At 42.6% G+C, this 17,802-nt stretch overlaps 1 protein-coding gene across 1 annotated transcript in view; it reads right to left on the minus strand.

Moving 5' to 3' along the window:
- Positions 1–333: 333 nt before the first annotated feature.
- CCDC87 (coiled-coil domain containing 87) overlaps positions 334–17,802 on the minus strand; it is a 65,347-nt gene continuing 47,878 nt past the window's right edge. The window contains exons 17-21 of the mRNA XM_044277374.1: positions 14,790–14,833; positions 11,086–11,223; positions 7,607–7,721; positions 4,649–4,791; positions 334–544 (exon numbers count right to left, since the gene is read on the minus strand). Coding sequence (XP_044133309.1) covers positions 407–544; positions 4,649–4,791; positions 7,607–7,721; positions 11,086–11,223; positions 14,790–14,833 — 578 coding nt within the window. The 3' untranslated portion in view covers positions 334–406. The remainder of the gene's footprint in view (positions 545–4,648; positions 4,792–7,606; positions 7,722–11,085; positions 11,224–14,789; positions 14,834–17,802) is intronic.

Below are 17,802 nucleotides of genomic sequence, written 5' to 3' on the forward strand. Positions count from 1 at the left end.
GATCGCAGTCTATAGGAATACATCGAGTCGTGTGGGAGTTGCGTGTACAGACATCTTTGAAAATTCCCATGTAGCGATTGTATAATAAAATGTGAAGGAGACTAGATATAGGGTAAAAGTTATTTTATATATATATAGATACAGGGGGTTATTTATCAAACTGGTGTAAAGTAGAACTGGCTTAGCTGCCTATAGCAACCAATACAATTCCACCTTTCATTTTTGACAGCTCCTTTGGAAAATGAAAGGAGGAATCTGATTGGTTGCTATGGGCAACTAAGCGAGGTCTACTTTACACCAGTTTGACCCCAGTAGTTTTTAAGAATAGTTCATTTACAGGTGTATTTACATCCATCCCATTCATTTCTCACACATTGTAATTGAATCATTTTATACACATCTCATGTCAGGTAATAGGTTCAAGTTTAACACATGCATTTTCTTTTTTAAGATTGATTTCCATTAAGGTTTTGCGTCGTTCCTGTTGCAGCCAATAGAGCATTTCTGTTTTGTCCCACTTCATTTTGTCAGCATATGGTCTGCCCTGTAATACAAAAAAATATTAAAATGTGAGATTTCTTAAAGGGTTTTACCACTCGTGGCCTCTCCTCTGGATTCGCCATCAATAGTGTTGCGGAAAGTTGTTGCCAAAACACAGGGTTGCCGATTGTGCTCTGTGCTCACCACATGGTCCATCACCATGGTGATGGATCATGTGATGTATCATGTCATGAGCACAGTGACGTCACCACAGGTCCTTTGACAGGTCCTGAAGAAAGAACAGGAGACCGGCAGCTACGCGATCAATTGGAGGAGGTGAGTTATTTTTTAACCCTCAATTGACCTTCTACTAAACATTCTGTATTAAAGAATGCTATTATTTTCCCTCATAACCATGTTATAAGGGATATAATACAGTGAATTATATCCCTGCACAGTATAGAACATGCTGCGATTTTCACACAAAGCACAAGTGATGCGTGAAAATCACTGCTCATGTGCACAGCCTCATAGAAATTAATGGGTCCGGATTCAGTGCGGGTGCAATGCGTTCACCTCACGCATTGCTTCCATGCGGAAATCTCGCCCGTGTGACCCCAGCCTAACTGCTTTATGGCCACAGTGTGAATTGAAAAATGGTGACTACAAACATGATGGTGTACTGATGTGTATTGAAAAAGTGGTAATAAAAAAATATCACGTGAAATGGAAAACAACAAAAAAAGCAATTCTGCCATGTTTTTTGCGGTTTATATTCATTGCATTTAGGGTCCATTCACACGTCTGCAACTGTTTTGTGGTCTGCAATTTGCAGATCCGCAAAACACAGACACCAGCCATGTGCATTCTGCATTTTGCGGACCGCACATGGACTGCACTATAATATAAATGCCTATTCTTGTCCGTGGCTGCAGACAAGAATAGGACATATTCTATTTCTTTGCGGGGCCGTGGAACGGAAGTGTGGATGCGGACAGCACACCATGCGGACCCATTTTGCGGACGTGTGAATGGACCCTAAGTGCACTAGCAATGATAAGATAAACTTATTCTTAGTACGATCATTTCAGTAGGATTACGGCAATTTATATAGTTTTCTTATGTCTTAAAAAAATAAAGACGATTTTCTTGACATCACCATATTCTGACTCAGCATATTTACTTCTATCTACAAAGTGTGTGAGGACTTGTTTTTTGCAGAGGTAGCTGTAGTTTTTATTGATGCTGTTTTAGGTAGACACAGTACATGATGTGGCTTTCACCGTGCAGGAAAAATATTTTTATACACTTACTAGTTTGCATGTGGACTACACCAATTATGTTTGTTTTTTTATTGTTTTCTTTTATATGTAAAATTAGGAAAGGGGGTTCATTTGAATTATTAATATTTTTGTGCTTTTTAATATTTTATAATTTTTTTTTTTTTTTTACTTAGGACTTAAAGGGAACCTGTCACCGGGATTTTGGGTATAGAGCTGAGGACATGTGTGCTTTTATGGTGTAAAAAAAACAAACGGTTTGATAGATATGCAAATTTACCTGAGATGAGTCCTGTCCCTGACTCATCTGCAGGACAGGACTCATTTCAGGTTAATTTGCATATCTATCAAACCGTTTTTTTTTTACACCATAAAACCACACAGAGCTATGGGGACTGGGTATTGCGGATGTGCTAGCAACCCATGTCCTCAGCTCTTTACATCAAATCCCGGTGACAGGTTCCCTTTAAACATGCAATTGTTTGATTGCTCATACCATAGACTGCAATAGCATACTGTTGCAGCCTATGGGATTTTTCTGGCTTCCTATATCCCTGATGCAGGCAGGGCTTAACAAGCAGTTTACTATGGCAATCTTCACAAGGCCCCAAGCTGCCATAGTAACCATTCATTTTGCCATGCACGGTCCTGTTGGAGGACAGAAGGAGCCCCATCCCTCTGTCTATCAGATGCCATGGTCACTACTGCCTGTTCTTCTGAGGGGTTAAATGACCGGGATCAGAGTTATTTCCAATCCCAGTCATTGTGGCTGGTTACAAGGCTACTTTCACACTAGCGTTTTTGCTGGATCCGGCAGGGTTCCATTACTGATAATACAACCATCTGCAACGGATCCGGTTGTATTATCTGTAACATAGCCAAGACGGATCTGTCATGAACTCCATTGAAAGTCAATGGGGGACGGATCCATTTTCTATTGTGTCAGAGAAAACTGAAACGTCCACATTGACTTGCATTGTGGGTCAGGACGGATCCGTCTTGCTCCGCATCCCATGACGGAAAGAAAACCGCAGTATGTTGCGGTTTGCTCTCCGGTATGAAAATGTAACCAAACGGAACTGAATGCATTTTGGAGCATTCCGTTCTGTTCAGTTACGTTTTGTCCCCATTGACAATGAATGGGGACAAAACTGAAGTGGTTTTTTTCTGGTATTGAGACCCTATGACGGATCTCAATACCGGAAAATAGAAACGCTAGTGTGGAAGTAGCCTTAGCTGTATTACAGGGAGGAGAAGAGAGGGCTCCATACTAACCCTGCATGCAAAAGATGTACAGGTACGTGACTTTACGTTAAGGGGTTAAGGTGCTATGTGGCTCGATGTCACCCCTGCCTGTAATATAATTTTATACCTTAGTTATATCTTCATTTTTTTTGACAGAAAGAAAAAAAACAGCATGGGAAATGCAATCTACAAATCCTGACAATTATTCTTTTGTCACAATGCCCATCATTTCCTTCACCTTAGGGTACTTTCACACTTGCGTTGCTGGATTCTGGCAGGCAGTTCCGTCGGATCCGGCAATATGTATGCAAACGGAAACCATTTGTAGACGGATCCGAATGTGGATCCGTCTCACAAATGCATTGCAATACCGGATCCGTCTCTCTGGTGTCATCCAGTATTTATTTATTTTTTAAGGTCTGCGCATGCGTGGACCGGAAGACCGGATCCGTCAGTGCGGCAATTTTAATGGCACTAATACATTTCAATGGAAAAAAATTCCGGATCCGGCATTCCGTCAAGTGTTCAGAATTTTTGGCCAGAGAGAAAAACACAGCATGCTGCGTTTTTTTCTCCGTCCAAATACCGTAAAAGGACTGAACTGAAAACATCCTGATTGGATTGCTTTTCTTTCAGAATGCATTAGGATAAAACAAATCGTTTTTTTTCCGGTATTGAGCCCCTGGGACGGAACTCAATACCGGAAAACTTTGACGCAAGTGTGAAAGTACCCTAGATAATAGATTCTGACTAAGGAACCTCAGAGGCTTCATTCATATCTGTAGTGCACAGCTCCTATGTAGAACTATGTGTCCCCATGGATACAGATTACAAATAATCTTCCGTCTCCTATTATTATTGTTCTTATTATACACAATAGAAGAGGGACAAGAGTAGCACATGTCTGCAGGATTGACTACATGCAGCGTCTGTATGTAGTCTGTAACTGTGGAGTCACAGCACTCTAAGGGCTCATGCACACGACCGTAATGGCTTTTTCAGTGTGTTGCGGGCCGTTTTTAACGGATCAGTTTTTCAGTTTTTTTGTTTCAATAGTGTTTTCGGTTCCGTTCTGTTTTTCCGTTCCGTTTTTCCGGAATTTACAGAACGGAACTGTATACTGGCATTCACACTATACAGTAATTACATAGAAAAAATTGGACTGGGCATAACATTTTCAATAGATGGTTCTGCAAAAACGGAACAGATACGGAAGACATACAGAGTTCATTCCGTATGTGTTCCGTTTTTTTGGCGGACCCATTGACTTGAATGGAGCCACGGAACGTGATTTGCGGACAATAATAGGACATGTTCTATCTTTGAAGGGAAAAACGTAAACGCACATGGAGACACTTCTGGTTTTTTGCTGACCCATTGAAAGGAATGGTTCATCATAAGTAACGCATACTGAACTACATAAACAGCCAGTATACTGAACGCAAAAAACGTTTGTGTGCATGAGCCCTAAATCACTGGTGTATAAAATGCACTTTAGTAGTACCGGGCAGATAAACTGCCCCTAACGAGCGCAGATCGACGATACACAGGAATTTGCCTTGGTACCGAGGGGGGGCCCAGAGATCACTTTACTGTCTCTGCTGCAGCTGATGCCATCCAAGGTACTGTTTGGAAAAACTCACCTTATAGCTGACTGTGTCACTAAACTTCTTCTTTATAATGTGTAATATTTTACATATTTCAGGCTCTATTTCTGTCATTTGTCTCTGCAACTTTTTCCTTTTTCTAGACTCTTCCATCCTTGCCATCGAAGTTCCTTCATACCCTATATGAAGTACAGTTTTGCAGGTATTTTGGTGAAATCATTAAAAAGCTGCTATTTTACCATAGTATACTCTGCAGAAAGGGGCGGACTAGGAACTTAAAGTGGCCCGGGAAAAAATACTAAAAGTGGCCACGGATCCAAATTGATGGAGGGCAGGACCAGTAATACCATATTGTGGCAGATTATACCACCCCAACAGAGCCAGATACCACAGTCCGTCACAAAATACTGCCAGCAGCACAAATATGTCCCCCAAAAACTTCCACTGGCCGGCTGTCAGGAGGGCTCAGGTCTATGGCCAATCCGCCCCTGTCTGCAGACAGATGTGATATCGCACTCTTATTACCACTTTCCCGCTCTATTAGCTACAGCCACGTAGCCAGTACATTGGCTCAGGAGGACTGCTGGTATCCATTGTATTACCGTGCTCACTATGAATAGCTGCTGTCCTGTTTACGTCGCCCACTGCTTTTTTTTCCAGTGGGTCTGGCCGCAGGTCTGCTCTGTCCCTCCACGCAGGTTATGGACTGCTTCCTCTAAAGGTCCCTTCTCCCCTGCCCATAAGGCACGTGCGTGTTCCCTCTGGCTCTTAAAGGGGCTTTCTGAGAGTTTTTTACTGATCGTGGGGGTCTGACACCCTGGATCCCCGTCGAGCAGCTGTTTGAGAAAGCAGTGGCGTGCGCAGCTTTACCTAGGCATGTGTCATCCCGTTCATCGGTCACGAGGCCTAGGCGCAGCTTGAAGTTAATGGAGCTGATCACGATACCAAGCACAGCCGCTATACAACGTATGGTGCTGTGCTTGGTGAGCAGGGAGAAGGCTATGGTGAGTGCCGGTGCCTTTTCAAACAGCTGTTTGGCAGAGGTCCTGTTTGTCAGACCCCCCACTGATCAGATACTGATGATTTATCCAGATGGTAGGTCATCAGTAAAAAAAAGCTATCGGAAAACTCCTTTAAAGGGCCAGCACGCACACTAATCTTTACCAGCCAATTCCCGTGGTACTTATAGGGAAGCTGTCGCTAGCAACCTCCCTATCAAACCATAGACACATAGCTGTGATTTACCTGATTAATACACTGCATTTATTTTGTTCATCCGAGGCTCTATTCCTGAGTAAGCCTTCATGCACACGACCATATGTATTTTGCAGTTCGCAAAATGCAGATCCGCAAAATAGGGGAAGAGGCCTTCAATAGTATAATCCTGGATTACCCCTTTAACGATAGGTCATCAATATCTGTTTGGCAGGAGTCTGACTCCGGGCACCTGCGCCGATCAGCTGTATGAAGAAGTGGCTGTGCTCTGTGATCGCTTAGGCCTTTTCCTAGGTCATGTGACGTCACATTCATCAGTCACATGGCCTAGGCGCAGCTCAGCCCCATGCAAGTGAATGGGCCTGAGCTCCAATACCAAACACAGCTGCTATCCAATGGACATCACTGTGCTTGCTAAGCGTCGCAACTGCCTCAAACAGCTGATCATCGGGGGTGTCGGAAGTCTAACCCACACTTTCTCATATTGATGACCACAATTCTGAGGATAGGCCGTCATTGTAAAAAAAACTGCAGAACCCCTTTAAGTTTTGACAGCTAGAATATTGCAGCTTGCATCTCTGTTTCTTATAAGTCCAGAACACGTTATCAACAGAAGCCATGAGGCTAATGTGAACACCGCCTGAATGAACACAAATTAAGTTACTGTAACCATACCAGATAAATCCTTCCAAGACTTAGGAAAAAAGGTATAAATCACCACTACACATGGACTGAATGATCAAGACAAGATCAGTTTCACATGTAAAGTCCTCCTCTCCTGCACCTTAAGTAGACACTTTAGTGATACCACAAGAGAGTTTATATTTTGGTGATTCTCCGGCGAATAGGTTCCCTAATCATCCTCATGGCCCAAAAGAAGCCAAGTAGGTGAAGCCCTGGGCTGAGCAATTTACATGGTGTGTGGTTTTTGTTGATGAGTTTGTTTCATCCTTTCGTTTGTCAGTAAAATAAGCCTATCCTTTTTGACCAACATGCATTCCCTTGAGGAACTGGTGAATATTCTTTATTAAAGGAGCCTATGAAGACCTATGCTCAGGATAGGTAATTATCTGATCTGTGGTGGCCCAACACCTCCGCCAATCATCTGTTTGAAGAGTCAGTGGCGCTCCTTGCAGCTTACCGAGCACAACACCTTCCACTGGATATCGGCTTTGCTTGGTATTACTGCTTAGACCCATTTACTTTAATGGGACTGAGCTGCGCCTAGACCAAGTGACTTCACTGTCCTAGGAATAGGCCGTGGAACTCATGGAAGGTTTGCAAGGAGTCAGACCCCCCCCCCCCCCCCCCCCTACTACATCAGTCAGAATAGGCTAATGAAGATAGACCATCGATATTAAACACCAGGAAAACCTCTTAATTGAAGATCTTGGTGCTGTGAGAGTCCTGTGGTAAGGAGGAGGAGGATTAGAAGATCCGTTCACAGGAGAATAACTAACATAGAAACACTCTTGTGGAACTGCATCCAGTTGAGCAATACTAAAGTGTCTACTTCAGGCGGAGGAGAGGAGGACTGATTTTGCCTAATCATTCAGCCCACACTAAGCGGAGAGGTGTAACACTGTTCATATTCAATTCTGGGAAGACTCTCTTGGAGGCTTCATTGTTTGCTGTCACCTACTCTTTTGTGCCTTGTCTGCTGTTCTTCCAGCTTTGCATATCATTTTTTGTATTTTGCTAGGATAAGGTACACATTGGGACAGTAGTTTCAGTATTTGGAGACGAAAAGTATGTGGCAGAGAAAAGCATGAAGCTTACCTCTGTGGAAAAATCTATTAGGATCAGATGCTGCCCTCTCAAACATCTCCAGCTCAGCTAAGATCTTCTCTCTTCTCTTGATAAGTGTTACTGCTTTTTCCCACATTTTTATAGCCTGAAAAAGTGGAAACATTTACATTCATGATGCATGTTAATATTTATGGAACCGCCAGGGGCGTAGCTAGAACTGACTGGGCCCCACAGAAAATTTTTGTACTGGGCCCCTCCCAAACTTAATGGACGCACTCATACACACACTCGCCACATACATGGACGCACTCATACACGCATTCACCACATACATGGATGCACTCATACACGTACTCACCATATACATGGACGCACTCATACAGGCACTCACCATATACATGGACGCACTCATACACGCATTCACCACATACATGGACGCACTCACCACATACATGGACGCACTCATACACGCACTCACTACATACATGGACGCACTCATGCACGCATTCACCACATACATGGACGCACTCATACAGGCACTCACCACATACATGGACTCACTCATACAGGCATTCACCACATACATGGACGCACTCATACAGGCACTCACCACATACATGGACGCACTCATACACGCATTCACCACATACATGGACGCACTCATACACGCACTCACTACATACATGGACGCACTCATGCACGCATTCACCACATACATGGACGCACTCATACAGGCACTCACCACATACATGGACTCACTCATACAGGTACTCACCACATACATGGATGCACTCATACACTCACCACATACATGGACGCACTCATACACGCATTCACCACATACATGGACGCACTCATACAGGCACTCACCACATACATGGACGCACTCATAAAGGCACTCACAACATACATGGACTCACTCATACAGGCACTCACCACATACATGGATGCACTCATACACTCACCACATACATGGACGCACTCATACACGCACTCACCACATAAATGGACGCAGTCATACAGGAACTCACTACATACATGGACGCACATATACAGGCACTCACCACATACATGGAGGCACTCATACACTCACCACATACATGGACGCTCTAATACAGGCACTCACTACATACATGGAGGCACTCACTACATACATGGACAGACTCACATACGCACTCACCACATATATGGACATATATACTGTGTATATATATATATATATATATATATATACACACACACATTACATACACATGAACTTTCAAGTAGTTATACACCTATTTCTACAGACAGACACTTACCTTTCCTGTAGACAGCTGATGTCTGGTCCTCACAGGCAGCCTGGAGAAGTAGGTGCCATCACCCCTCTGTGCCATCCAGTGACAGCAGTAGTAGGTTTTAGGCGGGACCAGTCTCCCTCCATAGTCCCACTCCCAGTCCCTCCTCCCCACAGCAGGACAGGTAAGGGGGTGGGGAAATTCATTCCTTTCCTGCACTGCGGTCTGCGGGCGGCGCTGGTGCCAGGCTGGCTCCGCCTCCGCTACGCCCCCGTTCCGGCCCCCTCCACCGCATCCGCCGGCCTACCTCATGTTGGACCGCCCGCGCCCCGCCCACTACACTGGGCGGGCGGTCGGCCCTGGCTGCCTGTGAGTGCTGTGATGTATAAAAAATAAAATAAAAATGATGCGGTCCGGACGGGCGGGCCCCCAGTGGCGTAGGGCCCCATAGCCACTGCTATGGTTGCTATGGCGATCCCTACGCCACTGGGAACCGCCCATATCCAATCTAGTAATCAGATAGTAATGATATTTCCTATGGCAGTGCCATGAATGTCACATATTGGAATATCCCTTTAAGGCCACATGCACACGGCCGTTGGGCAATTGCGGTCCCCAATGCACGAAAGGGCCGCACAACGGCTGTGTGCATGAGGCCTAAATCAATGGATGGTTTATCATGTCTCATTGTCTCAATATGATTTCCCCGGTTATCACTGCTGATCTTGGAGTTACTAGCACGGGCACTCCTTGCTATCAGATTTGCTCCTAGGCATCTTCAATCTAAAAAGGTCAAAGACAAACAACCCCTTGGGTAACTGCACATGCTGCGGATTACACATGATTACGTGCAGAAAAATAACAGTGTAAGGGTACATTCACACAACCGTATATTTATGGGTCCCCATCTGTTCCGTAATTTTGCGGAACGGATTCAGACCCATTCATTTTAATGGGGCCCCAAAAGATGGGGACAGCACACTGTGTGCTGTCAGCATCCACACTTCCGTTCCGTGGCCCGCAAAAAAGATAGAGCATGTCCTATATACAAGAGTAGGTATTTCTATCATAGGGCTGGTTGTGTGCGTTCCGCAAAATGCAGAACACACACGGCCAGTATCTTGGATTTGCAGACCACAAAACTCATATGGTCATGTGACTGTAATCTAAGGGCTCATGCATACGAACGTATTTTCTTTCCGTGTCTGTTCCGTTTGAGGACCGTATGGGGAACCATTCATTTGAATGTTTCCACAAAAAAAGGAAGTTACTCCGTGTGCATTCTGTTTCCGTATGTCCGTTCCGCAAAATAATAGAACATGTCCATTTATTGGCCGCATTCCGTTTTGCTAAATACGGAATGCACACGGACATCATCCGTATTTTTTGCAAATCCGTTTTTTGAGGACTGTAAAACACATACGGCCGTGTGCACTAGCCCTAACACCGAGTTTAAATATGACTGAGAGTCCAGCTGAAAAATACATTGCGGTTTTTGGTGTGTTTTCCCCAGCAAAAAACACACAAAAAACTACAACAACATAAACCACATGTACCTACAGTTTTTACCACAGAAAAGACAGCAGATTTCACTCTCTCCATTGCAAAGGGTGAAATCCGCTGTATAAATTGACATGCTGTGGATTACAAACATGCAATACCGCAGCTTTTCTGCTGCATTGTTTTCCTGCAGCATGTGGATGAGATAAATCACTTTGCTGGTACCGTACAACACTGCAGATATACCGCACACGCAAATCTGCCATAGCAAATCCAAAGCTAATCAGTCATGTGGGACCCCTGCCTAATACAGTACCAACAACGTGAATGAGATTTGAGAAATCTTTTGTACACTTTTCTTTCTTCTTCCATGCAGAAATGGACCTTGAAATCCATAGAATGACAATGGTTTGAGTGATTGTGCAGCTTATTTGGAGTAGTTTCCCCCCATAGGGGTTAACATACACTGAAAATCATAACAAAATCCACAACAAAAATGCACCAAAATGACAATAAATAGTGGGGATTTATGTGCGTTTTTAATGTGGATTTTCTGCATACAAGTCCAAGTCTGCATGCATATATTATGCTAGTTGCAAAATCGTGTTCTGTTGCATATTAATTCAGGGGATCCAAGTGTCAAGATCGTTATTACAGGTGCGAAGCTGCACCCCTATTACACCCTTGTGAAACTGGGCTAACCCCCAAATTTTGGAAATATGTGCACATTACCTCTTGCAGTCGCTCTCGGTATTCATTGGAACTATATTTAATTGCCATATCCAGTCTCTGGCTTTCTGGAACATGAAGTACAGTCCATATGGCATTTATTTTTTTCTGCATATCTTCATGGCAATGTGTAGGCTCTACCTATAAATATACCACATATATAAAAAGGGAAACGTGCATAAAAGGGGAGTTCATATTTAAATTGTAGTTAGACATGAGAAAGTATGGCTTTTAGGCCCCTTTCACACGGGCGAGTTTTCCACGCAGGTGCAATGCGTGAGGTGAACCCATTGCACCCGCACTGAATCCGGACCCATTCACTTCAATGGGGCTGTGCAGATGATCAGTGATTTTCACACATCACTTGTGGGTTGTGTGAAAATCACAGCATGTTCTATATTGTGTTTTTTTCATGCAACGCAGGCCCCATAGAAATTAATGGGGCTGTGTGAAAATCGCAAGCATCCGCAAGCAAGTACGGATGCGGTGCGATTTTCATGCATGGTTGCTAGGAGATGATAGGGATGAGCAATCCCGGACCCCATTAAAGTAAATTCACTGTATTATTTTCCCTTATAACATGGTTATAAGGGAAAATAATAGCATTCTGAATACAGAATGCAAAGTAAAATGTCTTTCATGACCTGCAAAAGGACCTTTGATGATGTAATCACGCTCACCGGTGACATCAGCGCAGGTCCTGCTGAATGAATATGGAAGATCTTCTATCTTCATTCAGCAGGACCTGCGCTGACGTCACCGCGCTCACCACGTGGTGAGCGTGATTACGTCATCAAAAGTCCTTTTGCAGGTCCTGAAAGAAGACAATGCCGGCTGCGCGAACAAGTGGATAGGGTGAGTTAATTATTTTTTCTTTTTTTACCCCTCAAGCCACATTTTAGTAAGCATTCTGTATTAAGAATGCTATTATTTTCCATTATAACCATGTTATAAGGGAAAATAATAAAATCTACCCAACACCGATCCCAAGCCTGAACTTCTGTGAAGAAGTCTAGGTTCGGGTCTGGGTACAACAGTCAAATTTTTATTACGCGCGTGCAAAACGCATTGCACCTGCGCGATAAAAACTAAACATCACAATCGCAGTCAAAACTGACTGAAATTGCATGCGCACTCGCACGGATTTCCCGCAATGCACACGCGACGCGTCCAAAGCAAATCCGTGAAGCCTGTGTGAAAGAGGCCTTACTGTAACTCCATCACTGTAGCATGGCATTTGTAGACATGGGGATCTGTAGTTTTATTTCTAGTTACAAGGTTAGGGTCCATTCACACGTCCTGTTTTTTTTCATCCTGAAAAACGGTCCGTTTTTTGCGGATCCGTTGTTCCTGAAAATGTTTCCGTATGTCATCCGTTTTTTGCGGATCCGCAAAAAACGGAAACATGTATACATTTCAATAATCAAATAAAGTTGTTTGGATTTCTTTGAAAAAAAATTAAAAAAAATTTGTTATGTGTTTCCAGGAACGGAATCCGCAAAAAACGGATGACATACGGAATGACATCCGAATGTCATCCGTTTTTTGCGGATCCATTGACTTTGTATTGTACCAGGATCTGATTTTTCAGGACAAGAATAGGACATGTTTTATATTTAAACGGACATGCGGAACGGAACAACGGAAACGGACAGCACACATTGTGCTGTCCGATTTTTTCCAGGACCCATTGAAATTGAATGGGTCCAGATCTGGTCCTGATCTGTTCCTGAAAAAACGGAACAGATCAGGAAAGAAAAAACGGACGTGTGAATGGACCCTTAAATTCAGCTCAGCTTACTCGGCTATTTTTGGAAGTCCCATAAGGAGTGAAGGAAGAGAGCTGCACGTATACTGTTCTCTCCATTCCCTATGGCAAGCAGTGAGCCTCATTCTTGAGACAGGGGCAGATCCCAGAGGTAGGAATACCCCACTAAACTTTACCAAAAGACTCTAGGGTTCCTTATGGGTAGAATTTATGGTATAAACATTTCAAATTCACTTTTTGATTTAAAATAACTGTTGTTATAATTAGAGATGAGCGAATTTCATATTTTTAAATTTGTTCACGCTTTGTTTACTGGTAAAAGCAGAATTGCGTTATGAATTCCGTTACCACGGACCATAATGCAGTTCTATGACAGAATGCATAACAGAATGCCTTTAGAGGCATTCCGTTATTCATTCCATCATAATAGAAGTCTATGGGCTGCATAATGGATCCGTCCAGTTTGCGTTATGCAGGAGAGGACTCATCATCAGAGCATAATACATAGTCTGGACTTCCTACATTACACATCACACACAATGCTAACAGACTTCAAAAGGGTTGTGCAGCCAATACATACCGATAACCTATCCGCAGGTCCGACTTCCAGCACCCCCGCTGATCAGTTGTTTGAAGAGGTGGCGGTGCTCATACAAGAGCTGCTTTCTCTTCAAGATTACACTGTGCGTCGTCAGGCTTGCAGCGGCAGCCCAGTAATTACAACGTCTAGTATGTGAATTGAATAAGCACTTGTAATTACACTGTGCCGCAGAGACCTCCGAGACAATGCGCAGTGGAATCTTGAAGAGGAAGTAGCATTCACACGAGCGCCTCCTCTTCAAACAGCTGATCGGAAGGGGTGCCAGGAATTGGTCCTCCACTGATCAGATATTGATGACCTATCCTGAGGATAGGTAATCAATATGTACTGGCTGCACAACCCCTTTAAATCAACAGTGCATTCAGGGGAGAGGATTACAAACCTGCAAAGCTGTACATGCCATAAAAAGCTATTGATATACACATTAATGCCTCCCTGACATCCATCATATACGTAAAGCAGGTTTCAGAGACAGTACCATAACCAGTGGGTAATGACTCCTATTACATACATTTAACCTCTCAGATGCCATGTGCAATTGCGACGATGGTATCTGAGAGGTCTCTCCGACGATCAAACGCCCCTGCTACGTGATAATAGGAAACACACTGTTACTATGGCAGCCAGGAGCCCTGTGTCGCTAAAACATAGGATTATTACCATAGACTGCAATACCATTTTATTGCAGTCTATATAGTATAAGTGATATAATGACTGCATGTTCAAACCCCCAAACAAATAGAGTTAAAAAGTTTTAAAAAATTCAAATCACCTCCTTTCCCTATTTTACAAATAAAAATAGGCAAAACCTATAAGTATCACATGTTCAAAAATGGTGTAACAGAAAAAAAAAATCTATATGCCCAAACTAACATTTTTGGTCACTTCGCCTCTCTTAAAAAATTGAATAAATGGCGATCAAGAAGTCATACATAACCGTAAATTGTAGTTAAAAAATCTACAGGTTGCCCTGCAAACAAAAGGGCTTACAAAGCTCTATAAATTTTGGCTGTTGATGCTAAAAAAAAATATTTTCAAAGTTTTCTATAGTTTTGAAAGTAGTAAAATATAACAAAAACTATAAATGTGGCATCACTAATTTTGTACTGACCCACAGATTAAAGGCAACGTGTCATTTTTACCACACAGTGAATGCGGTGATCACACATTGGAGCCTTCTGTCAGAGGTGTATATGTAGGACCTGTCAGATGGATGGCCAGAGTTGGCTATATGTAAGAATGGCAGGCTATCAGTGCTCTTTATAGAAACAACTGGAATACATCAGCACTTTGTACTCTGCAATGGCGTGAAGTAGTTACATTACATTTCAGCATTACCTCATTTGGAATCTCTATTGATTCATTTATTTCACATTCTGCATCTGCAAGAAAAATGGTAGGACACTTTGAATACAGCGATGAAATACAAGACTGTCTAATGTAGTTGATTTGAAGGAACAGTTGGTCAACAAAAGAAATGATAAAAAGGTGATTTCTGTACATGACTAGTTTGCGATCTGACAACAAAACTTTCCCTATTACCGGCACTATTTTGTGTTCCTGACTACAGTTTTTGATGGCCACACATCTTGTTTAGCCTTCGGACAAATACTAGTGCCTAATCCTACCATACACATGATCACCTGAGTGCCAGTGTATCTCCCTTGAGAAGAATAAAGAAAACTTGCCAGTACTTTTTTCCACTAACATCTGCCACCGGGGTACAATCAGAAAACCAGCATAAACACTAGATGGTCAGTAGGTCCTGTTGTAATCATCTAATGTGTATGAACACCTTACATAGAAAAGCTAGCGGTATATTATCAGTGTTGTTTGACATGATATTCCTACTCTTGAATGACTAATAAAAATGTAAACTAATAAGACTAGATCAGAGAATGGAAACCACAATGTCGAATGAATAACTGTTCTGCCTCACAAAACCTGCCTTCTAAGTTTACATAGGTTAGATCTTGCCTTTTTTGGCTACTAACACTTGAGTCTTGGACCATGTTCTCACTTCACTGCATCACTTCTGCTGCGTAAAGGGGGTGGGTCATGCAAAATATTCTACATTTTTAAACCAGCACCTGGATCTGCATACTTTGATAATTGGATGTAATAAGAAAATTATTATAGAAAGTGAGCTATTCAATCAAATGTATCTTATTATGTTGGCTTGAAAAGCCTGAAACATCCTGTTATTATGTGACATCCTGCTCTTCTGTAACATCCTGCTCTTCTGTAACATCCTGCTATCCTGTACCATACTGTTATCCTGTACCATACTGTTATTCTGTAACATCCTACTCTTCTGTAACATCCTGTTATTCTGTAACATCCTACTCTTCTGTAACATCCTACTCTTCTGTAACATCCTGTTCTTCTGTAACATCCTACTCTTCTGTAACATCCTGTTCTTCTGTAACATCCTGTTATTCGATTGTTTCAGCTTATTATTCTGTTTTATTATTATTCTCCGCCCACCTTTTTCCAACACTACTCCTCCTACAGTTTTGGGGTTACAAACGCCAAACTTTTCACACTTCTTCCACCTATAGTGAGGTAAGTTGCTTGTGCTTTAATAAGCGATCTCACCCTCTGGGCCCCTGCGGCAGACCACCGAAGACTCCTTTTTTACCATTGACTTTGACAGGGAAAATTTTCAAATCGCTCCCACTCGCACAGTTTTGAAGCTACACTCCCCAAACTCGGACCACATATTGTTGGCGTCAACCCAAATAAAAGGGTAAATTTTGAGGTGACACCCCCAAAGTGAGCGGAGCTAGAAACGGCCAATGAAAATTTAACTATTTTCTATACACTACTCCTTCCACAATTTTAGGAGTACAATTACCAAACTTTGCACACTTGTTCGGCACATACCCAAATAGGTTGCTTTTGCTTTGTTAACCGATTTTTTTTACATCAATCATAGAATAACCCCTTTAGTGGGTTGTTCACTCCTTTACTATTGATGGCCTATCATCAGGATAAGCTATCAATATCTAATCAGCAGAGTTACAACATCCTGCACCCCTGACAATCAGCTATTCCATTGTGCAGTGGACAGAGCTTGTAATTCAGTGCTGCCCCTATTCACTTCAATGGGAGCAATGCAACAGTAAGCATCTCCATCCTCTACATAGTGGTCGGAAGAGTGTAGCTTCAACTTCTGTCACCATAGCTACTCTGAAAAAGCTGATTGGCGGAGGGTGGGGGGAGGGTGTTTGACCCCCGCTGATCAGATATTGATGGCCTATTCTGAGGATAGGCCATCAATAGTAAAGGAGTAGACAACAGCTTTCATTTTGCTATACCACAGCAGATGCTGAATTAAGGTAAATAAGATGTGTCTTGAAAAGTGTGGTTTTTTTAGGGCTTTGTCCTTTTTACCACAGTTTTTACACGCATTAAATCAAAGCGATTTTCCATTAAAGCAGATCTTAGGACATAGAACTGTTTCTTTAAACAGCAGCATTATAAACTACTTTTCACTCTAAAGTGTATTTTCATCAATTACTCTAGCTTCCATTTTTCCTTGGATTTTTTTTTTCTTTCCAAATTTACCTAATTTGCAGTTTTCTCTTATCCCCCATGCTTGAATCCTACTTCCTGGTTTGTCAGGTGCCTTAGGGCAGTGAAATGTGTTCTCACATTATCTGATCATGTGACACTAACCACGCCACTTGTTCCACCAACTATGCCGTCTACGTCCTACATTACAATGCTCCTATACAGGACATAACCAACAACTTTAAATCTACACTGATTTGTCATAGCGTGCAATGGTAGGCTAATAACTTTTGAAAAAGGCAGTTTTGATAAATGGTGGTATTTGGAGAAGCGATCTAACAGTGATATGGGTTGGGCTTGAGTGGCACAACCCCTTTAAGTTTGGACTTGGCCAGAAATCAACAGATATACTATCACCTAGGAAGATTAGGTCATAAATGACAGGGGCCATACTTATACTGTGTATGTATATTTGTTGATCAGAAGAGCTCAACATTAGTATACTGAAACATCTGCTTGCCATTGAGCAACCCTTCTCATGTACAATACGGAGATGAGACCCTATATGTCTGATCTACTGATACAGGGAGGGTTTGGTGCTCATTACAGCAACGCAGACTCAAGCAAAACGGACTTCAAAAATTTCCTCAAGATAAACTCCCTAAACCATCATAGCAATGTATAAAAACATATATAGTGCGCACATGGATTTAATAGTACTAGCTTTGTTCTATGATATCCGTCTGCTCTCCAAATCCATATGTCTGTTCCGCAAACTATAGAACATGTCCTATTCTGGTCTGCAAAATGCTTTCCGACCCACTGACGTAAATGG

This window comes from Bufo gargarizans, chromosome 2, assembly GCF_014858855.1.
Source record: "Bufo gargarizans isolate SCDJY-AF-19 chromosome 2, ASM1485885v1, whole genome shotgun sequence".
NCBI classification, from domain to species: domain Eukaryota; kingdom Metazoa; phylum Chordata; class Amphibia; order Anura; family Bufonidae; genus Bufo; species Bufo gargarizans.